General features: G+C 41.1%; 1 protein-coding gene across 2 annotated transcripts in view; it reads left to right on the top strand.

Moving 5' to 3' along the window:
* Positions 1-24117, top strand: part of TRHDE (thyrotropin releasing hormone degrading enzyme) — a 324392-nt gene that overhangs the window by 231684 nt on the left and 68591 nt on the right. For both annotated transcript variants that reach the window (XM_043547744.1, XM_007054797.4), the window contains 3 exons: positions 10652-10740; positions 22786-22919; positions 23031-23086. In XM_043547744.1, the coding sequence (XP_043403679.1) occupies positions 10652-10740; positions 22786-22919; positions 23031-23086 (279 nt within the window). The remainder of the gene's footprint in view (positions 1-10651; positions 10741-22785; positions 22920-23030; positions 23087-24117) is intronic.

Below are 24117 nucleotides of genomic sequence, written 5' to 3'. Positions count from 1 at the left end.
AGACTTTTCCCAGTAGAAGGGGCAGATCATGTTAAGTTGGGCTGTGGCGCGTTCTTTCCTCCTTTCCCGTTTTTCTGTTTCCTGTTGTCTTAGTTGCATCTCAGAATACTGAGATCATTGCCACTAGGTCCTTCTCCATTTTGGTCAATCGAGGGCTTGGGTTTCCCATGATTTTATGTCAATATTGCACTTCTTCATATTGGCTTTAAGGGTGTCTTTGAAGCACATTTTTAGCCCACTCCTTGTCTGTTGACCATGGCACAGTTGTGAGAACATCACCTGCTTTGGGAGTCAATTGTCTGGCATTCGAAGAAAATGGCCAGTCCAACAGAGTTGGTGATGGATGAGCATAGCTTCAATGCTGGAGTTTTAGCTTGGGACAGAACACTGATGTTGGTGCGTTGGTCATCCCCCTTGATTCAGATGATCTTGCGGAGGCACTGTTGATGGTATCATTCATAAACTTTGAGTTTCTACCATATGTGACCCAGGTTTTGGCACCACACAGAACAGCAGAGATAACAACAGCCTGGTGCACGAGAAGCTAGGCTTGATTCTTGATGTCACAGTCTTCGAAGACACATTTTCTCAGTCCAGAAACTGTGCTGGTGCATTGGAGGCAGTGTTGAACTTCCTTGTCAATGTCAGCTCTCTGTGACAGATAGCTGCTGAGGTAAAGCCAAATCTCTTGTGCTTGGGGGTTGCACGTTGCCCTGAAAAGCCATTTATTCTGGAGCTCAAAGCTGGGGCCTACTGTTTTCGTCATTGAGATTCACCTTCCTCCCCACTGGAGACAGCTGTCTGCTCCCATGCCTTGCTCAGGGTCTGGAATTGTTCTAGCACAAAATCCTCATCTCCTGATAACCACTTGAGATTTACACCTCTGTGGGCCTCTGAGCTAGCAGGTTGCGAGACTGATGTTCCTGGCAGACAGGAGGGGCCTTCCCTACTGTCTTCTGTCCCTCATCATGGCCCATGAACCCTCTCATTTCCAGGACTAGGCTCGTTTCCACTAGGGGGACTCCAGTCCATCATTTCAGCACCTCCCCAAAATATTTCCAGTCCCATCCTAATAACACAAGGTAGGTGAGGGTGGCTGATAGCCCCACGCAGCAGGTGCGGTGTGGTTCCCTACCATCAGCTGCACTTCCGTCATGGGGTAAGGTTGTACAACCCTATGTATGCCTCGGAGGTAGAGGGGAGTGCCCGACATGTTGGGAGACTCTACTGCGTTTTCTGGTATGATTGTTTGGCTGCATCTGAAGTCTACCACGCCTATGACCTCCAATCCACTGACTCATACTGAGATAAGCATCTTGGCCAGGCTCCATCTGTGAGCTCTGGAGCAGGCCTTCCATGCCTGTCCATAGCTGCAGTCCATAAGGAGCATCTCTGCCTAAAATGTCCTTTATGTCCACACTCAAAACAGTTCCCCTCGGTTTGCGGTTGGCTGTCCCTCCTCTGGGGCTGTGGGGGTTCCTAGTGGGCGTACCCCATTTCTTGGGAGTCCTGGCTCCCAAACAGGGGTGACCTGTAGAAGAGCAGCTGGTTTGGGAACCCTGGGCCTCCCCTCCTAGCCTGACCTCTGTTAGGGGTTGGTGTCTGGAGTTCGGGTGCCCCAGGCCTAGCTGTTAGAGAGCTGGACTCTCAGCTTCCACATAATTCTCCATCAGGGTTATGGCCCCCACCAGTGTCACTAGTCTATGGTGCTTCACCCATTTTCTCCTGCCATATGAGAGAACCTGGACAAACTGCTCCAGCACAATAGCTTCTGCTACTTGTACTCTGGTCCACTTCTCAGGGTCCAGTCAGCACCAACACAGGTGTTGTGCCACCAGGCTGGGTTCCCAGTGGGTACATTTTCTTCCTGAATTGTTCATGGAATGTCTCGGGGTTGATATCCATGTAGTCCAGAATGGTTGCTTTTACCTTACTGTACTCTAACACCTCTATGGGATCTAGGCCCCTGTAGGCTGCTTGGGTGAGTCCTTTTGAATATGGGGCGATGAGGGTGGCCCAGTGTTCTTGCAGCCAGCATGCTGCGGTGGCCGCCCACTCGAAGGTGACCAAGAAGGCTTCTTGGTTGTCTCTGGGACCCATTTTCACAAGCTTGATGGGCAGCCCAGTGGAGGGAACATCACCTGAGGGTCTTGTGCCATCGCATTAGATGCCCCCTTGGGCCTCCAGAGTGTTGCTAATGTTAGAATATTAGGCATGCCTTTTGCTTCTGATGCTTTGCCGCCAGCTCGCAGCTGCTGTAGTTGGGCCACTTTCTGTTGCTGCGGGGCAGCTATCTGTTGCCGTAGCTGACCCTGTTGCTGCTGTTGCTGAGCTACCTGCCGCTGTTGGCTCTCTACCATCCATTTAAGCAGCTATTCTGGATCCATGATCTCCCTTGGGCTGGTTTTGTTGGTAGATCTGCTGTCCTTCTATCGGGACTGGGTTGATGCCCTTATTCGCCACCGGTTATCAGGGGAGTTGGTGTCTGAGCCCAGCAATATCACCTAGCTGCAAGAATCTGTGGCAATATTGCCCGGAGGCAAGAGTCTACGGCTGGCGGTCGGGGAACCTGGGCCCTCCCTGCTCCACCAGATTCCAACCCACGGCCCTGTGGCTGACCGGTCGGATATGTGGCCTGGGGAGTGGATGCTACCAAGCCTGCTCCCTGGGCAACTCCCTCCCGTGGCCTCTGCCCCCTCCAAAGCCACAACAAGCATTGGCTCTGAACTTATTGGGGGGTTCTTACTTGCAGTGATCTGCAGGCTTCTCTTTCACCTCTGTTCCTGGTCTCCATGGGGGCCTGCGGTGTACCTGCAGTAGGGTCAGGTCCAGAGGGTGTGGAGCTCCTTAAGCCTCCCTGAAGCAGCCACCTGTGGGGCTACTCCCTTGATCTGTCCAATCTGACTGAGCTGGGCAGCATCCTTTTGAGCCCTGCCCCCATCGTGAGCATGCCCAGCAGCTGCAGCTGGGTGGGGCCTTCTGGGTCCAAAGCTGCTCATTAACACTTGATTCCCTGGTGTGGGACTTCTACATCCCATCACAGGGACAAGGAAGTATTCAGATAATATGGAAGTTCAGATAATAGAGTAGACACCCCTGGCCAGACTCCAAATAAAATCCACATCCCCCATGCTATTTGGATAATCAGGAGTGTACTTCAAGGAGATGATGTAAAGCTTAGATAATTAGGATCTTAAAATCCTTGACAAAGATGGATAAATATTATTATCTCCATTGAACAGGATCTGAAGCACAGAGAGATGAAAACTGACATTCTCAGCAGTGGCATTTGATTTTGGATGCCACTATTTCAGCAATCCCAATTTGGGACAGCATGAGCTTGATGTCCCGAGGTGCCAGGCAGCCATAGCTTCATTTGAGGTCATGTGGAGCTGTAGATGCATAATTCCTCAATCAACCTGGGGGCGTCTCACATTGGCGCCCCAACATTGAGAACCCCAAATCAGTCACCATTCTTGAAAATTTGGAAGCTGGCGATTTTCCCAGGTTCACACAATGAGTTGGCAGCAGAGTTGGGAACTCAGTCCAGTTCTTCCCCTCCAATCCATTCCTCTAACTACTATTACCTCCTTTTCCTACTAGTATGCTTGCATTTTACGTATTCATTTATAATTTCCAATCCTTTTCAAAATACTGTTAAACTTAAGTTCAGTAATTTCCTATGGGAGAGAATAACACAGATTTCTACCTACTGCCAGTCTATTTAATTGTCCCCTTATTCTTCTGTTGTTAGGCTAGAGGACTAATGACTGAGTTTTCATAGACCATTTAAGTTTTTGTATACCTCTGTCATGTCATCTCGTACTTCCCTTCTCTCAAATTTAAATAATCAAAGATTTTAAATCTTTCTTATCTTTCCCTCCAACGTCTTGTCACTTTAGTTGTTCTTTTTAGATCTTTTGAAGTTCAGGAATGTCCTTTTTAAAGAAGTCAACCAACAATGAAAGCAGTACATTAGGTGCAGATCATTGATTTACTTGAGGCAATTGTATTAATTACAATGCTCTCGTCAATGCAATCTAGAATCCTAGGCCCCTGAATATTGAGCAGTCATATTCATTGAACTGTATATTATGATTAGGGATGAGCGAATTTGTTTAACTAATTCTTAACCCATTCAAACTTTCAAGACTTTGAAAGCTGTGGCGATATGTTAAGGAGTCAGAGACGTACAGAGAGAAAAAAATCCAGTGAAAATTAAAGTACATAATAAAATAGCATCCAGAGCAAAAAACAAATCCAAAATGATTAGGCTTGGCAGAATTCAATTTTCATTGTTTTGTAATTTTGATGGATAATTTTTATGTTTATTTTTAAGCATTTTTCAGATTTTTATCAATTTAAATGTTCAGTTATGCAAAATTATGGGTTTTAAGCATTTTCTTCAATTTTTATCCATTTTAAATTTTCACAGTTGCATAAAATTATGGAGGGAGAATCAGATAATGCAAGGGGGTCAGACAGTAATTATTTAATGACAGTAGACGTTGACATGCAAAAAGTTAAAGCTTTGTAACCATTAGAACATAAATTGTCAACATCACATATAAAAAATATACAAAGTAAATATCCTTAAATCAAAGACTAATAAGTTTTCAAGCAGCATTTTTCTTTGTAAACTTTGCCTTTGTAAACTTGATTAGTATTGTTGGAAATATTTTTTCACTGGTTTGTGTGTTTATGGTGAAGTTGACTCTTACCAACATTTACCAACAAAAATCTAATCTTTTCAACCTAAAAATGACACTGGGAAAAATAAACAGAGAGGGGAGAAATGTGAATGGAAAAATATAGTATACATGTGTGAAATCCTCGTCCTATTGAAGTCAATGGGAAAATAAATCTGGTAAAAATGAGTTTAAATTGCAGGAAAAAAGGTTAATTAATGTAAAGAAGTGGTTCAAGAGGAGTGCAAAATATGAAACTCCAAGAATCTTGCCTCTTCTTTATAATGACCGTGAGATTTTTGTTATGTCAGCAAAAAAACTACTGCCCCTTTTTTGGCTTTTCTAAAGAAACCAGCCAACTATTCTGTTGGAAATCCAACATCACTATAGCATTACTGTTCATCACAGATAAGAAATGTGAAGCATCATGTTTGCGAGATAGTTTATAATCTCTGAATTTTTCCATAGAGGGATCTCAGTTAGTTATTTGGTGTAAGTTAAGGCATAAGAAAGTATTCATCACAAATATGACTTTTTCTGAGTGAGATAAAGTACAGTAATGTAGGATATGTAATTATAGTATAACGCTCAAGACAAATCTATACAATCCAAACATAGCATAATTAGCTAGCTTCTAGTATTACATGCATCTCAACAGTTACTAAATTGTATTATTACGTCAAACAAGTCTCTGAATTATTCTGAAAATTGAATGTAGATACTACTGTGCTTCTGTATTTTGCGTTGAAGTGGTGCCACCAAAAACAAAGCAGCAGTACATTCCCTTTAATTGTGAATTTAACTACAACTTGAATTTAACTACTTCCAAGAATAATGTCCTAGTGTACCAATAATGCATTTATTTGCATTAACACTCAATAGCATTCCCATTTTTCAAACATCTCTTCAAGATATTCATGAATGTGCGACATTATGCACTTTACAGTTCCATCACGTGTTTCCCACATCCAGTCCAATTTCAAATTTATCTCTACCTCATCCTCACAGGTGATTCCTGTAAGTTCCTCTCATAGCCCTGAGGATCCCCACACTTTACTGATCTACTCTGAAGATAACCATCTTTTTACCCACGAGTGCCTACGTGTTTGTCCCGTGTAAGCTTTTCAGCATCATGTGTGAGTTGAATAGCTTGATAGCTATAATGCTCCATTTCCCCCAGATCTGAATATGCTGCCTTAACAGCTGTCCTATCCCTACAGGCATATGGTTGAGGGTGGACAAATCACCTGACTTGTTTTAAGTCCTTCCAGACTAATGTCCTGGTCTTCAAGGACAGGTTCCAGTTTTTCACTGGAATTGGTAGTTGAGAGCCAGTCAGAGCAGTATTCCTTTTTGCACCAGATACACATATAAGGCATAAAGAGTATTTTGGTGCTGCTCCAATCACAACAAAAACTTGGTGGGCACTTCCTCATCCAAACAAATGAGGAAAATAAGAGAGAAGCTTCCATCTCCTCTCACCCTCTCAACCCTCAAAAAATTAGGTAAAATAGAAGAAGAGGGGAATTCACCAGAGTCCTACAACTATACTGGTGAAGGCAAACAGCTGGAAGACACAGTGTGTGTCCCTCAGAGAAGGTGTTGATGAGAAACCGTGAGAGAAGAAACCATATATGACTGCCATGCATGGGCAGTAGTGGAAGAGCTGGCCCAGGTTTATAGCACAGTAAAGGGGTAAAAAGCTGGAATGAGGAAGCAGCCAAGCAGGTAGGACAATTAAGGGGTAATAGTACATATAGAATGGCACAAGCTGGAGATCAGAGAAGGTAGTTTACTGGGCTTTTACTCATTAACATCTGCACTGTTCAGATCCTACGGAGAAACCTGTGGTCTACTGGGATAGTGACTCTCAACCCTTCCAGACTACTGTACCCCTTTTAGGAGTCTGATTTGTCTTCTGTACCCCCAAATTTCACCTCACTTGAAACCTACTTATTTACAAAAACACACATAAAATACAAAAGTATCACAGCACACTATTACTGAAAAATTGCTTACTTTCTATTTTTACCATATAATTATAAAACAAATCAATTGGAATATAAATCTTATACTTACATTGTAATGTATAGTATATAGACAAATCATTGTCAATATGAAATTTTAGTTTATACTGACTTCGCCAGTGCTTATGTAGCCTGTTGTAAAACTAGGCAAATATCTAGAGGAGTTGATGTACCCCTTGGAAGACCTCTGTGTACCCTCAGGGGTACACGTACCCCTGGTTGAGAACCACTGTACTGGGAAACAAATCCTCAAGGAGAAGGGATTTGGAGGGCCTGTGAAGTAGGCAGGTGTGACAGGTCTAAATCCCATGCATGCCCTCTGAGGATCTGTACAAAAGGGAGCCTTCCCATCTAGATCCACAGATATAAGATTCATTCTGCAAGGATTGCTGTGCCTGTGTACCACTCTTCTGGCCCACATCCTCACAACCTGAATCCCCTCTCAGGAGTTCTGCTGCTTTTGCCTTTACCTCAGTTAGGAGCCACAGAGGAGACGTCTCCTCACACATCAACTTGGCTATATATGGGTTGATGAGAGAAGAGACAGGGAGTCCAGCAGAGTCCCTGCTTTTTCTCCCCTTCCTGCCCTCAAAACTTTGTGGAGCCCCAGCTGAGCGTCTGTCGTGATAAGTAAAGGAGAGGACTGGTGCTGTACAAAAGGAATGACCCTTTTCCTGAAGAGTTTTTCTGTAAAAAGTGCTCTCTGGCCCCATGTATTTGAATGGTACTCATTAATTTCAAGTGTTATAACAGGACTGGGGCATAAGACTATCTGCTGTGTGGCCTCATCAACAAGAAAATATTTTTTGACATAAAAATTTAAATAAACCTCTAAAATAGCTATATTATTAAAAGTTTTGCTGAGATTTTTTGTACTTTGCTGTTATCCAAACATTTGAATAAAAGCATAACATTTACTTGAATAAAACAACACAGGCTATTCAATCTATTTGTATACAAAAAGTATAAACTGGTTAATATCTATTACATGACATTTCCTCTCAAAATATTGAGAATATTTTTTTAAAATGGCAGCTAAATGAGTATGTGACAGTCTTTTTTTCTTTTTCTGTTTTACATTTATTATTGTTACTGGGTCTTGACACTGAGCGAGCTATTACAAGAACAATATTTACATAATATATTTCACTTTTCATAGAATCATAGGATCATAGACTATCAGAGTTGGAAGGGACCTCAGGAGGTCATCTAGTCCAACGCCCTGCTCAAAGCAGGACCAATCCCCAACTAAATCATCCTTTCTCATATGTCAGTGGATCTGGCCTCTCAGATAGCTTTCTTGCTTTCCTCTGAATTCTCTCCAGGTTTTCAATGTCTTTTTCATACTGCGGTATCCAGAACTGAGTCTATTTCTAAAGCTCTGGTATTTCCCAGAGTAATTTAAGGCCAGATTTTAATATCCTTACTCACACTGACTAGCACCTTATTCCATGAGTTTTCTCATTAATTTCAATGGGACCACTCACAGAGTAGGTTTGTATTCAAAATGAGTAAGGATATCAGAATCTGGCTGCTAGACAGGGACTATCATTTCCCTGCTATGTGGCACGATGCCATTACCTGCACAGCCCAAAATCATGCTGGCTTGTTTTTTGTTTTGGCTTGTTTTTTTGCTGCCACAATACACTGTGTGTTCATATCTAGTTTGCCTTCCAGTGTCACTCACAGCTTTTCCAACATTGCTGCTTTCCAAGTATCTTCCTCCATCGAATAGCTGTGTTTTGGAGTATTATTGTCCGAGATGTACTTCCCTATTTGGATTTTTATAATTTGGACACTGCAAACACTTATGTATGTGAGAAATCAAGTGTGTAAAGCTACTCATGTGCATTAGTATTTGCTGAATCAGGCATTTGGATTGTAATAAGCAAAGGAATCAAATAATCCATGTAACATTGATGCCATCTGAAAATAGTGTGGGGGGGGACAGAAGTAACTTAGGACTTGTCTACACAGTGGGGTAATGTATCCTTGGGGATGTGATTTCTGCAGAGTACTAACATGTTGTGCATTAATTGGTCTGTGTAGACATTGCTGATGTTCACTAAAGGTTCCCTAGTGCAGAGGTTCTCAACCTTTTTCTTTCTGAGGTCCCCCCCCCCCATGCTATAAAAACTCCCCTGCCCGCCGGTGCCATAACAGCTGTTTTTCTGCATGTAAAAGCCAGGGCCGGTGCTCGGTGGTAGAAAGCAATCTCCATCCTTAGAGGTTTTTAAGGCCTGGTTTGACAAAGCCCTGGCTGGGATGATTTAGTTGGGGTTGGTCCTGCTTTGAGCAAGAGGTTGGACTAGATGACCTCCTGAGAGCTCTTCCAACACTAATCTTTTATGATTCTATGATTCAAAAATCCCAGGGCCCCACACCATAGGGGGCCACACAAAACTCAGACTTTGGCTTCAGCCCCAGGTGGCAGGGCTTGGGGCTCCAGGCTTGAGCCCACACAGCGGGGCTTCGGCTTTCTACCCTGGGCCCCAGCGAGTCTTAACACTGGCCCTTCTTGGCAGACCCCATGAAACCTGCTTGCATCCTGCCAGGGGGCCCCAGACTCCTGGTTAAGAACTGCTGCACTCGTACACTTTAACATAGTACTGTTTCAAACAGCAGTATGTTAAAGCACACCAGCAGGGTCTGCACAGACCAATTAATGCTCAACACATTAATGCACTTTAAAAATCAGACCCTCATGATGCACATTACCCCACCATGTAGAGAAGCCCTTAGATTCCTTTTTAGGAGTCCACCATTTCTCTCTGAATACATACTGAGGAAATTCAGTGCTATGCACTCCATGATGTGTGTAACTTTCAGCACAGTATGCCAGATGTGTTCCCTGGCGGACCATTAGTCATTTGCAAGCATGTTTATTGCTGTTGTGACATTTAAGTATTGCATATAGTTAAGTGGGGCAAACTTCTGAATGAGAGAATCTCAGGGGAGTGATAGTTGCGGTTTAAAACTTTTAAACACCAAATAATTTTGAAATGACAAATACTGGTGGTCATGGAGCTGATTTGGACATTAAGTGCTTGTCCACAGACATTTGCATCAGTTTAACTAAATTGATTTAAAAATCACACCTGGAGGGAGGCTCTGTAGGGGAAACATTTATAACTCTCCCAAGCTGGGGGAAGGATTTTGTGTTTGAGGTGGTTTGGGGAGTTGAAAGTAGGGGTAATAATGGCATCCTAAAGGATCCTTTCCATATCCTGAGAAAAGATATATAGTGTGCAGTAATTTCTCTTTAGGGTAAAATGTTATGAAGATCTTAGATGAATTACTGACATTTATTCAATGAATGACGTGGTTGTGCACCATGAAGATGCTGAGGTTTGATTCTCCCTTACACCTGTGCCAGCTGCATTTGTCCAAATCTGAATGGTAATTTGCCCAGGTGTAAATGACAACAGGAGGGCAAGTCAGTAGAGGAATAGGCCCATTAACTTTACTGTCATAATCTACTAGTAATGAAAGCCTGATATAACACGTTAAGAAGTTAATGCTAAAAGAATGGCAGTGCTTTTAGGTTGCTTTTAAACTTAGCAGACCATCTAAGCCAAAGAATGTTTTCCCCTCGGGTTTCTCTTTTTCAGGAATGAATGAATGGTGGTCATCTTTTTATGGATGTCATTCTTTCCTCTTTTATAAAAACCTTTTACTAGAAACCTTGTGGAAAAAAAATCTCTTGTGTTGTAGCTTGTGAAAAATCTAATTCAGTATTTTTTTAAGACGAATGACTTTTTCGTTGGTTTGTTACCACTATCACATTCATCTTAAAATCAAAGTAACTTATTAGAATCAAAATCTTTACCGCTACTGAAATTGTGTTGTGATTTCTTTGATGTGATCCCTGATTGCTGTGAGTGAGAAGACTTGGTTCGGTATTTTTGTTCATAGATCCCCTCCTTTGTCTTGCAGCTACTTGTGGCAGATTCCACTAACAATTGCAGTAGGAAATACAAGCCACATCTCTTCAGAGGCAATTATATGGGTGTCTAACAAATCAGGTAAAAATAAACTTTCCTCACAGTGGAATCTTGTAAAGCATACATGTGTTTTCCTGAACTGTGTCTCAGAATTGATCGTAGGTAATTGTTTAGTTGCTGTGCACCCAATTTCAGCTGCTTGAAAATGAACTGCCAGAAAGATTTTTTTTTGGAGGGGGGGAGGAGAGGAAAGAACCAGGTAATTTTCACAAAAGTTAGATGGTGCAAAGAGAAGGTTTTAAACAGAAAGATGTTCCAAAGCAGCTATTTTATATCTGAGATCACATACTAAATTATTGTATAAATGCAATTCCATATATAGAATGGTGAAAGCTAAATAAAATATCTTTGTAATAAAACACCTGCTGAGTGCAAAATCTGTAAACTAATAAATGCAAAATATGCAGTAATGTAATATTAAGGTTAAGAATACTGTTTTTTTTAATTTGATCAATCATCTACAACCAGTGCTAAGAAACATTTAGTGTCCCCCAAAATCTTTTTATTGATCTCCCAAACTGTTTCTAGCCCTGGTAGGTTGCTAGATATTGGAGCATTATTCTGATTACCATCTTGCTTTTACCCCCTGCTTCAATTCTGACATAATTATAGCAACCACTATCTTGAGAACAACTAGAGCTAGAAGCCAATGCCTTTTATCACCAAAAAGCAGCTAAGAATACCATCTTGCAAATGTTAGAAAGCATTCCTCTCTTTCCCTGACAGTGCATGCTGTATCTGCTACTGAATTTATGTCAGAATTGAAGTGGATGAAGAAAAAGTTGGGGAGTTGTATGATAAGATTAGAAGAAGTGGAAGAGAAGGAGCCATACATCCCCTACATGCCTGGGCAGTAGAGGAAGAATTGACCCAGTTGACAGTACAGAAAAGGTATAGCCTATGGGTTTCCTTCCAGAGTAAATAGAACTGGAAGGAAGAAATAGCCAAGCCTGTGTGTGCCTGTCTTTTCCTTTTTGTTCTTTTACAGGTCAGTAAGGGATAATAGTACCTTAGAGATTAGCAACCAGCAGGGCTAGAAATGAATGGTGTATACCAGTATAGCAGTGGAAATATGAGAATCCCAACTTTCTAGTGGTATAAGGTATGTGTTTCTAGCCCTGATTGTTCATGATGTATCAGACCTTAATATTTTATTACTGCTCCCATGATCTAGGTTGTTGGGGTTTTGGGGTTTTTTTGGCACTGGTCTAGGACTGGGGTCTGGGTCCAGTGTAATTTTCATTTTAGAATTTAGACACACTCCAGTCAGGAAATGCAGATGTTAATTTTTCCCACAGCAGCATTAAGTTGGCCACAGTGATAATACTTTAAGCCCCTTCACACTCTGTCTCATCCTTACCTTATCCTTATCTTATCTGTTCTTGTCCCTCAGGCCTTGATCCAGCTCCCACTGAAGTCAATGATGAGATTCCCATTGCCTGCAGTGGGAGCTGATGAGGCCTGTATAACTATCATTCTCATAGTCTCACTTTCACACACACGTCCTTCCCTCTGCCACTGATGGCAGCCTTGAAAACTCATTTATGAGTGTCTCCCATGATCAGCTGCACAGTTTCTGCCTTGCTGCCCTTTACTCACTGAATGCCCTCCCTCACCTAATCTGAAAAGCCACTAAACTCTTCTCCTTCAGACCTACTCAGAGAGGCTTATACAAAATCAACAAACTAATGATGGCTATAGTGAGCAGTCATCAAGAATGACCGTTAGCTATACTTTTAAAAAAACTTTCAAATGATGCCAAGCCATAAATTGGTGTGCATAGCTAATCAACGCGATGATGATCTACTGTCTTTATGCTTGTCGTTCCCCTACCCCTCACTCACTGGTTGTCTTATTTCAAATTAGATTGTATGCTCATCAGGGCAGGGTTGGTATCATCTTGCATGTTTCTACAATGTCTAGCATAGTAGGGTCTTAGATGATACCTCAATAAAAATGATGACATCAACTTTGGATATGTTAAACATGTAACTCGCTATACCCCTTGTATTTGCAGAATACAATGATTGATGTTAGGGGAATCCTAGGAGGTTTTCTGCAGCTGATACAGGGATAATGTGCTTGTTGCTCCAGGAAGTGTTCTGAGTCTGAAGGAGGCAGTTTCCAGGCTTGTTAACTTGTGGGGAATCCCAGAGGGTTTCCATAGTACAGAGGGGGAGTACTGCTGTAGTCCTGTCACTGGACGTTGTCTAGAAGCAATTCTGCAACTGGAGGAAGAGGCTCAAGAGGTCTAACAACTGGCCTGGGAGTCCGGCTGCACTTTTCTTTCAACTCAGAAGAGCAAGTCCAATAGTGGCCATTCTGAATTCAGTTATCAGTGGGACAGAGCTCAGTGTCAACTAGTCAGGGTGAGAAGAGGGTGAGTCAGTGACACACAGACCAAAATAAATGAAAAAATAAAATCCCCTAGGACTTGGAAAGGAGATTATGGGGAAGACGAGGGGGCAATGGTGCATGGAGATGGTAGCAGATGTACCTTCTTGCTAGGGCAGGAGCCAGATGGGCCTGCCTACCACCACTGTGAAAAAGCTCCCTTCCCACTGTCATGTAGCCAGGAGAGACTCTGAGACTAACACCCTGTGGGGCCACATCCACAAGAGGCACTCACAGGTGCTGGAGGGTGCACGCAGGGCCCCATCCTGAAGCCAGCAGCCATGGACTTTCCATCACAACATTGGGCTGACAAAATTAAATATGAGACAGAGGGAGAGAGGGCCAGAGAAATTCATCAGGTGATCCATAAGCACAATGCTCTAAGACATTTAATACAGTGGTTTGTCTCTTGTGCCAGTAATTCCACAGCTGGCAGGTTGGTCTGTCTCCCTCTCTCTGAGGCTCCCCAGTGCAATAATTAAAGCAAATTATAGTCAGTCCACAAGAAAGGTACTGGGACTGGTGCCTGACTGCGTGGTGGTGTTAGGAATCCATTCTGTGCCCTCCAGGGTGGACTCTGATGGATATTCCTCAACTTGCAACATTTCAGAAACATTTTCTGAAATGGAAGCGTTTTCTGAAATACTTCCAGTTCCATGCGCAGGGCCAGACAGACAGGGAGAGCTGCAGGGTCTCAATGCATGGATGAGATGATGCTATAAGAAGGGGTGTTACCAGCTTATTAGGAACTGGGGAACCTTTTGGGAAAGGAGGACCCTAATACAGGAAGGATGGGCTCCTGTTAAACCAAAATAGAACCAGATCACTGGAACCAGATTTCAGTTCTGGTCACCCCATCTTAAAGAGGAATTTTTAAACTAAGGGCTTCGGGGAAAGCTGACAGCTGTGGAGGAGCACCCGGTTCTGACAGAGACATCCCCTTGGAGAAGATCTATTAATGGGGATTCTCTATATCTTAGTAAAGAGGAGAGGATAGATGTCGATAAAGCACAGGTGGGAACTGACGAGAAAAAGTCAAATGAAAGTGAATCCCATTCAATTACATCACATAAAGGCAAATAAATAAAAAGTGACAAATTTTATAAGTGTTTGTATACAAATGCTAGATGTCTAAATAACAAGATGGGTGAACTTGAGTGCCTAGTATTAAATGAGGATATTGAAATAGCAGGCATCACAGAAACTTAATATAATAAAATTTAACATCCTGGGGGCAGGGGAGGGAATATCAAAGAAGTCCACCACAGTCGTATTTAATTTCAGAAAGGGAAACTACACAAAAATGAAGACGCTAGTTCAATGGAAATTAAAAGGAACAGTCACAAGAGTGAAATGCCTGCAAGCTGTATGGAAACTTTTTTAAAATACCACAATAATGGCTCAAATCAAATGTATATCCCCAAATAAAAAGGATAGTAAAAGGACCAAAAACAGTCCACCATGTCTAAACACTACACTAAAGAAGGCAAAAGGCCAGCCCAGCCTTTAAAAATTGGATGTCAAATCTTACTGAAAAAAATAGAAAGGAGCATAAACTCTGGCAAGACAAGTGTAAGAGTAAAATTAAACAGGCCGAAAAAGAATGTGAAGAGCAACTAGCCAAAGACTCAAAACTAGCCAAACTAATAGGATTTTTTTTTAAAGTAAATCGGAAGCAGGAAGCCTGCCAAACAATCGGTGGGGCCACTGGACGATCGAGATGCTAAAAGAGCACTTAAGACTACGCCATTGTGGAGAAGCTAAATGAATTATATGCATCGGTCTTCACTACACAGGATGTGAGGGAAATTCCCACACCTGAGCCATTAGTTTTTAGGTGAAAAACAGAGGAAATGTCACAGATTAAGGTATCAGTAGAGGAGGTTTTGGAACAAATTGATAAATTAAACAGTAGTAAGTTACCAGGATCAGATGCTATTCACCAAGAGTTCTGAATTGACTCAAATATGAAATTGCAGAATTACTAACTGTGGTATGTAACCTATCACATAAATCAGCTTCTGTGCCAGATGACTGGAGGATAGCAAATGTGATGCTAATTTTTAAAAAAGGCTCCAGAGGCGATCATGGCAATTACAGGCTGGTAAGCCTAACCTCAGTACCAGACAAATTGGTTGAAACTATAGTAAAGAACAGAATGATCAGACACATAGATTAACATGATTTGTTGGGGAGGAGTCAACACAGCTTTTGTAAAAAGAAAGCATGCCTCACCAATCTACTAGAATTCTTTTGAGGGGGTCAACAAACGTGGACAAGAGTGATCCAGTGGATATAGTATACTTGGACTTTCGGAAAGCCTTTGTCAAGGTCCCCCACCAAATGCTCTTCAGCAAGGTAAGAATTCATTAAGGGAAGGTCCTATCATGGATCAGTAACTAATAAAAGACAGGAAACAAAGGGTGGGAATAAATGGTCAGTTTTGAGAATGGAGAGTGGTAAATATCTGTGTCTGCCAGGGATCTGTACTGGGACCAGTGCTGTTTAACATATTCATTAATTATCTTAAAAAAGGGGTAAACAGTGAGTTGGCAAAATTTGCAGACGATATAAAATTACTTAGGATAGTTAAGTACAAAGCAGACTGTTAAGAATTACATAGGGATCTCACAAAACTAGGTGACTGGACAACAAAATGGCAGATGAAATTCAATGTTGATAAATGCAAAGTAATGCATATTGGCAAACATAATCCCAGTGATGCATACAAAATGATGGTGTTTAAATTAGCTGCTACCACTCAAGAAAGAGATCTTGGAGTCATTGTGAATAGTTCTCTGAAAACATCCACTTAATATGCAGGAACAGTCAAAAAATCTAATGGAATGCTAGGAACTATTAGGAAAGGTTTGGATGATAAAACAGAAAATATCATAATGCCACTATGAAAAGCCCTGTTACGCCCACACCTTGAATACTGCGTGCAGTTCTGGTCTCCCCATCTCAAAAGAAGATATATTAAAAATGGAAACGGTACAGACAAGGGCAACAAAAATGATTAAGTGTGTGGAACAGCTTCCATATGAGAAGAGATTAAAAAGACTGGGACTGTTCAGTTATTGATAGTTGTTGCTGAGACAAATGCATTGTGGGAACACTTTCCCCCTTAGTGTTCCCACCAAAACTGTGTCCATCAATATGGAGGCAGTGATCTTTCCCCACATGGGAGCCATGACTAACAACCACATTCTTTTTAGAGGGGAAATAATGGAGCAAGATTTTCGAGGGAGCTGTAGCTGCTGGTACTTGGGCAATAGTCTGCTGGGGTCAGCCTCTAAAGCGGAATCAACCTCAGGCGATTCAGGAGGAGATACAAAACTAACTGAAGCTGTGCTAAATTCCAGATCTTCTTAATCATTACTGCTTCCTGCCCCCTGTGTTTTTGATTATGCCCTGGGGCAATATTCCTCTCTGGAGGAGCTGTCTGCCTCAGGCTGCTGACTCCCCGTGGCAATGTGGTTCCCTCCCTTTACTTCCCTGGGTTCATGATGCTGAGCCTTCCACAACAGTTTCACCACTGAGCAAACCATGTCTCAAGAGCTGGTCTTTCTTTTCCCACCCTAAACTGCTGCACAGACGAGTGCTGCTTCTATGCAACCTTGTGCCAGGGTCTGCTCATAGGCAGTGTGAGAGTCTCCCGTTTGGGGAAGCTTACATGTGAGCACCGGAAGCTCCCTAGAAAGTGGGGGGCACTGGCGCCTGGACTATGGCCTCACCCCCAAGACCCTGCCCCCACTCCACCTCTTCCCCAGAGGCCTGCCCGGCTGCACGTTATTCTCTGCTGCGGAGAGGAGCGAGTGGCAGGCAGGAGGCATCTTGGGGGAAGAGGCCGAGCAGGGCAGAGCCTTGAGGTGGAGCACGGGTGGGGCCACAGTCCAGGCACCAGTGATGCCGCAAGCTTCTAGATAACTTCACTTCCAGCATTTCAAAGTTGGCGCCCCCCCCAAGGGAGATGACCTGCGCCGCATTCGTGGCATTAGCCTTCTTGCATGGACAGCCTATTTTGGGGAGGCTTAGCGTCCCCAAGCCTCTTATATATGCCGCCCATGGGTCTGCTGGTGCCACTAACAGAGCTCTCAGACGGAGAGCTGTGTGAGGGATGATGCAGTATTGCCTGTCGTGGAACAGCATCGACAGCTGCGAGTCTGACCTGAATTGTTTCCACTCTCTTTTCATCTGTCCGAACAGGGAGAGAAAGGCAGGATTCGTGAGGCAAAATGTCCTGCTTCACTGCAGTGCCAGCAACTCTGGGGGTCAGGGAGTCACAGAGCCTGGAAATCCCTGCTTCCGTTCACCAAAGATGCACATTCAGTCACAATCACAGCCCTCCCTCTATCCCAACAACTGAGCCAGGACATGAACAGAGCTGCTGCTGCTCTCACTGTAGGACTCCACATGTGGGTAAAATGAATCAGTCCCACCCCCTGGCAATGTTAATGGATGTAGTCATCCGATGAAAATACATGGGGTGGAAACAACTTTTTTCCACACTGAATTGAAACAGAATGGCAAATCCAATCAAAATAATAGTTGAATCATATTTAAATAAAATATTTCATTTTCATTTGACTTGTTTTGGTTTGAAATTTTCCCACCAAAAAATTTAGAAAAATGTTGTTGAAACTGATATGCTCCTGCAAAGTATCTTCATTTTGCCAAAACAGCATTTTTTTTTAATTGAAAAAGGTGTCTGAAACTTGTCAACCAGCCCAAACTGGTATAAATGTGCCTTATACTGGTATTGCTATTCCTGTGGGGAAAGGGAATAAGCAATACCAGCATAAGAGAGCTTTATTCCATGTTAATTTAACAATTTATGTAGAAAAATGACACTTCTAACCAAAATAGTTAAATCATTGTAAAAACGTTTTGTAGACAAGGCCCATACGTTTGTCAGCATCAAGGCACTTCCTTCCAGATGGATGCTCGATGCATGGATTTGATCTTGCAAGATGCTGAGTTCCCCCTTCAAGGTGCCCAAAATCCGTAACTACTGATCTCAATGAGAGTTGAGGCCATTCAGAACCTTGAGAGTAGGAGGTCAGAACTTCAAGTGATTACGCCTGATTCTCATTTAGCCCTTGTCTTCACTAAGGAAAAAGGTTCATTCTTGTCTTAGCTAACATAGCAACTAACACAAGATAACATCCTATGAAGACAAGGGGACCTGTGGTTTTAACAAGAGTTAGTAGGTAAAGGTTAACCCTGTGCTCTCCCACAGTCTTTAACTTAATATGTTAACTCGTGTAAAAACAACAAACTGCCTTGTCTCCCCTAGACCTATCACTAAGGCCTCTTTAAGGTCTCTTTCCACTGCAGGAGTAGAAAGGGAGTTAATTACTTACAGTGAGTGCAAATGTAATTAACTCCAACTTTAAGACCTCTTCACTCCGCCTGAATTAACCAATTAACAATATTTGTAGAGGAAAAAAAGTAGGATGCATTTTTTTATTTCCCTAAAACTCAAAAATAACTGTATAGTTTAGTCTGAACTTAAAAAATCAATCGTTGCAATCAGTAATGAGAGATTTCTGCCCAGAAGGAATATCTTTTGAGAAATTTATGAATGATTGAATATAGTGTTTAGAAGGGGATGCCACCTTCTCCTGAACTGTAGTGTTTCTACTGTGATAGTTTAATAAATATGTTTTTGATAAGTGGGGAAATTGCCTATGTGTATAGTGGTTTTCAGTTGCACATAACCACCAGAAAATCATGGGGGGAAAAGAGAACTTTGTGTATAGAAATTTATGAGAATACACACAGGCTCCGACATCAAATTCCAGTAAATTATATAGAATTATGTGAAGTACATGCATCAGACAACCCTTTACCATAACCACCTGCTTGTTTGAGCTGGGATGGCATAGAAAGATTCCTGCCCCCTTTTGCTTCAAAAGGTCAAATATCAATGGCCTTATGGAAAAAAAGAGGTTATGATTGTAGTTAAAACTGACTGAAAGCAGGGATAACATTTTCAGTTTTTGAAAAGATACTGCTGTTCTGTATCAGAGCGATCTCTGTATGACACATCCTACAGCTAATATTTATGGAAGAGAGTATTTTGAAGTTGTCAGCTTGGACTGGCAGGTATCATGCTATATCATGTCATGTGGCATAAATAGCTTACATAGTCAACCTCTCTGGCCACTCAGTAAAAGATTTAAGGGTGGCAATTTTGCAACAGAAAAGCTTCAGAAACAGACTCCAATGAGAAACTGCTGAGCTTGAATGAATATGCAAACTAGATACCATTAACTTGGGTTTGAATACAGACTGGGAGTGGCTGGGTCATTACACATATTGAATCTATTTCGTTAAGTTAAGTATCCTCACACCTTCTTGTCAACTGTCTAAATGGGCCATTTTGATTATCACTACAAAAGTTTTTTTCTCCTGCTGATAATAGCTCATCTTAACTAATTCGCCTCTCACAGTTTGTATGAGGAAAAGGAGTACTTGTGGCACCTTAGAGACTAACAAATTTATTTGAGCATAAGCTTTCGTGAGCTAAAGCTCACTTCATCAGATGCAACTCACGGATGCTGTAGCTCACAAAAGCTTATACTCAAATAAATTTGTTAGTCTCTAAAGTGCCGCAAGTACTCCTTTTCTTTTTGTGGCTACAGACTAACACAGCTGCTACTCTGAAACCTGTCATTATGCAAGGCACAGTTTGTATGGTAACTTGCAACTTATCTGTATGTGTATATATATATGTTACTTACTTACTATATGTTCCATTCTATGCATCCAATGAAGTGGGCTGTAGCCCACAAAAGTTTATGCTCTAATAAATTTGTTAGTCTCTAAGGTGCCATAAGTACTCCTGTTCTTTTTACTTTTATCAGAAGGGAGTATATGTATTTGTTCCCTTTATTTTATCACACACCTACCTTATCTAGATAGTCTGCACTTCGTTATTGCAGGTTATTGGACAACATTGGTTCATAATTAATTTTAGATCATTTGCCAATTTTGAAGGTTTTTTAGACTTAATTTAATGGTATGGATTAACCATTTATGAGTCGTTATTTTCAAATATGGCAGCAATTAAAGCACAATTACTAATAGAAAAGTCATACACAGAAACAAATATAACCAGTAAAAATATCCATAATGAATTTTCACTTACTAAAAAACATGATGAGCTTAATCCTGGCTTCTGTCACCTGTGAAGTACAAAACAAAGCTATAACTCGCAATGGATGGGCCCATTGCAGACAAACAGCCCTTCCACCACTATTCTACCCCATCAGTTGACATGTGGGAGAGAACACAGCCATCTGTAACACTGAATCATACCCATTACCTCTCCTCCTTGCAGTAATACTGGTAGCTTCTCTGAAGGGAGAGGAGCATAATTTTTAGATCATATCTTCAGCGTGGAGAACTTATTTCAATCAATTTCCTGTTGTGCCAGGAATCTTCGTCTGTCTTGACTCTGGATACAGAGTCCCTCTGCATCCTCTTCTATGCCAGCCATGGTTATATTAACAAGGATAGGTACGGCAAATGACGAGTTGAAACATAAAAGAGTAAGGAGTTAATGTGCCCTTTACTCCTGTCCAAAGCTGTCTCATTTGTCCCTCCCTATATTACTGTATGATTAAAAAGGAATTAGTCTGTTTACACATAAAGTTGAATCAGTTTAACTAAAAGTGTGATTTTTTAAAACCAGTCTAGTTAAATGGGTGAAACTTTGGGTGTTGAAACTTAAATCAATTTAAACCTGGCTTATAGTGGTTTGGTTGCCCTCATAAATTTGCAGAGCAAGCCAAACTGATGTAAACAGTCTTAAACCAATATACTTGTGCCCTCATAGGAGTTTTCACAATTTTATATAAACCGCTTTACTTAAACTAGTTTGTTTAAACTGGTGCAAGTTTAGATAAGCCTTAGCAGAAAAATAACAAGTAGTGAATTGGATAAGTCTTTTGCAACTTCCAAAAAAGTGTTTTTAAAAAATATTAATATTAGAAAAACCTTATCAGTGACAGAACTGTGTTGTAGTAATTTATGGAGGCTTTGGTCATGCCAACATTTAACTGAACTCATGTGCATAACAGAACTGCAAGCATACATAAAGTTGCATATGTGCTCTGTGTTTGTAGAATCAGGGTTTTTGTGGTCTGTATTGCTGCACCTTAAAGTTTTGATTATTGTCATCTATCTTGTCATGTGCTACTGGTATTACAGTTAAAATGGAGGTGTCACGTGCACCCTATACCTATAGTTTTAATTCTTTTTACAAAGAATACCATACGTGAAAACCAGGTTGTCTAGTATGTCAACGTATCTAGTATTAGATGGCATATGTGAATTACCAAACCATATTTGTTTGCATTTCACTTCATAATTTCATTAGTTTTACATAGTTCAGGCACACTAATCAGTTTCCCATTGGAACTACGTCCAAGAGAAGTCTGCATGTAGTTTTCTTTTTAAAAAAGACGACAAGCAAAACAAATATTAGGCTATAGCTTTGATCAAGCGCGTACAGGCTAAATTACCTTACAGAACTTTGTGTGGCAATAATTTAAAAAAAACAAACACCTTTTGATTTTCGAGCAAGTCCTAGTTTAAAGTAAATAACTAGTAGAATCAAAATAATTTACTAAATTAAGCCATTCTTTATGAGACACTTGGGGCTTGATCCTGCATTCCTTGCAATTTCACTGAAGTTAAAGAAATGTGGAATGTGTTTGTCCTGCAGATGTTTATGTGCATGCTTCAAGCACATGAGTAGTCACCTTGAAAACAATGTTAAGTACTTACAGAAGTGTTCATGGGATTAGGCCTAAATTGTTGCTGAAAGTCTAAAAAGGAATGAAAATAAAAACACATACAGTGTAAGATTAACTGGTTAAAATGAAAAGATATTTTCAGTGACTAGGTTTCAGAGTAACAGCCGTGTTAGTCTGTATTCGCAAAAAGAAAAGGAGTACTTGTGGCACCTTAGAGACTAACCAATTTATCTGAGCATAAGCTTTGGTGCCACAAGTACTCCTTTTCTTTTTTCAGTGACTAGTGGCTACAAACCAAACTGCTGGAAACACTTTCAATTAGAAACCTGAGACTAAAGGACCTGCTCCTGCTCCCATTGATTATGCACAAAACTATTTAGGGTTTACCTATAAAGCAAGGGCTTGATTCTGATCTCACTTTCACTGGTGTAAACCAGAAATAACTCCCTTTAAATCAACAGAGTTACACTGGTGTAAAACTTAGGTAGGGAGATCGGAATCAGACTCCAAGTCTTGAAGTAGCAATTGATTTCCCAGGCATTTAATTAAGGATACTTTGGAAGAAATGCCTCGCCAGGGCCCCGATTTTGTAACTGGATCCTCATGGGTTCTGGTTGAGTTGGAAGATCAGGGTCCAGACTGGGTTGCCCCTTTAGATTAGTTGAGGTGGAACACATGTTGAAAATTATAATTAACCCACAAAATTAACTGTGTCATTAGTGTTCATCTATTCTTTAAAATATTTTACTCGTGATTTATAAAGATTATGTAAATTGAAATAATTATTTTACTCCCACAAGTATTCCTTTTAAGAAAAAATAAGTAAAATATGTTCTTTGGCAATGTTAAATCCTTTTCAAATTTAAAAAAATAACCTTTTCCTTACGTTGTTCTTTGTTTCCAGAACATCACAGAATTGCTGCTTTAGACGAGACAAGCTGGTTGCTGGGGAACATCAATCAAACTGGCTATTTTCGGGTTAACTATGACGTAAGGAATTGGAGGTTGTTAATTGACCAACTAATGAGGAACCATGAGGTAAGCTCCTAGTTTCATGTCTAGGATCTACTTTGATGTGTGAGCCATACGAGCTGTGGCACTGCTTTTATCATCCTAAATGGTTCCGTTTTTCTGGTTTTCCCCTCACAGGTTATCTCTGTCAGTAATCGAGCAGGTTTGATCGATGATGCATTCAATCTAGCCAGGTATATTTTCCTGTAGATAATCTAACCTAATATACAGTCCTGTAACAATTCCTGCATTTCGTTTCCCAGAGGATGTGTGTGTTTTGAAGTTAAAATTTTTAACACACTTCAATTGCTGCCACCTTTCTTTTCTTTTCTTTTCTTTTCTTTTCTTTTCTTTTTCCCCACCTCCGGTATGGAGCATAAGCACTGTCTGTAGCACTCTCCTCACTCTTGGTCAATAATTGCCATAGGGTATTTCCAAGTCTTCAGAGTCCAAGTTCAGTATAACACTTTGGAGATTAATAATCTCTTCCCTATTTCACTAATGAACTAGGTTTGATATTGTTGCGGTTTTTATTAAATAACCCTAGAAGTGTATTTAATTTGTAATGGAAAACACCTTCAAGCTTCAGGATTTTTTTCCTCTGATATATTACTGTTATATTTTCCAATATGTTTTTTGGCAATCCATCATAGAAGGATTTTTCTGTGTGATGATGATTATACCACATGGAAGGTTTGTGGTTCTGTTTAAAAGTTCCAAACTTTATATAGTATTTTAGTGCTTTATTATTTTTGCATAGTTACATAATTAGATTAAATAATACAATGCTGATTAAATAATGATTTGTTTACAACATAAGGCAATGGAACCTCATCTGTTTTAAATTCAGGACTACATCTGTAGTCAAAGAGTAAAGAGAAGTGTAAGAACTGGAGCTGGTCAGACTTTAAGATACTTGATATTCTTGGGAATACTCCTGCTCTCAGCCAAAAATCCTTAGGTCAAAGGTTGTGTAAAAACTATAGTTAAGACTATTGGCTGTTCTGTTTGCTGACATATTTATGGCCAGATTTTGGCTTTAAACTGCTGGTTGCAATAGACAGCAGCACAGAACTGTTTTGAATCAGGTGAGACTCCCAGAGATGTATTACTAGCCTCAGACATGATGTCACTGAGGAGTGCCGGTCAGGTATGCCCCAGCTGTACCTTTTGAAAGAATGAAAGATGGCAGTGTGCCCTCCCCTACATACTCCTCTCCACTGTC

Source organism: Chelonia mydas, chromosome 1, assembly GCF_015237465.2.
Source record: "Chelonia mydas isolate rCheMyd1 chromosome 1, rCheMyd1.pri.v2, whole genome shotgun sequence".
NCBI classification, from domain to species: Eukaryota; Metazoa; Chordata; order Testudines; family Cheloniidae; genus Chelonia; species Chelonia mydas.
This window is presented reverse-complemented; position numbering and strand designations above follow the sequence as displayed.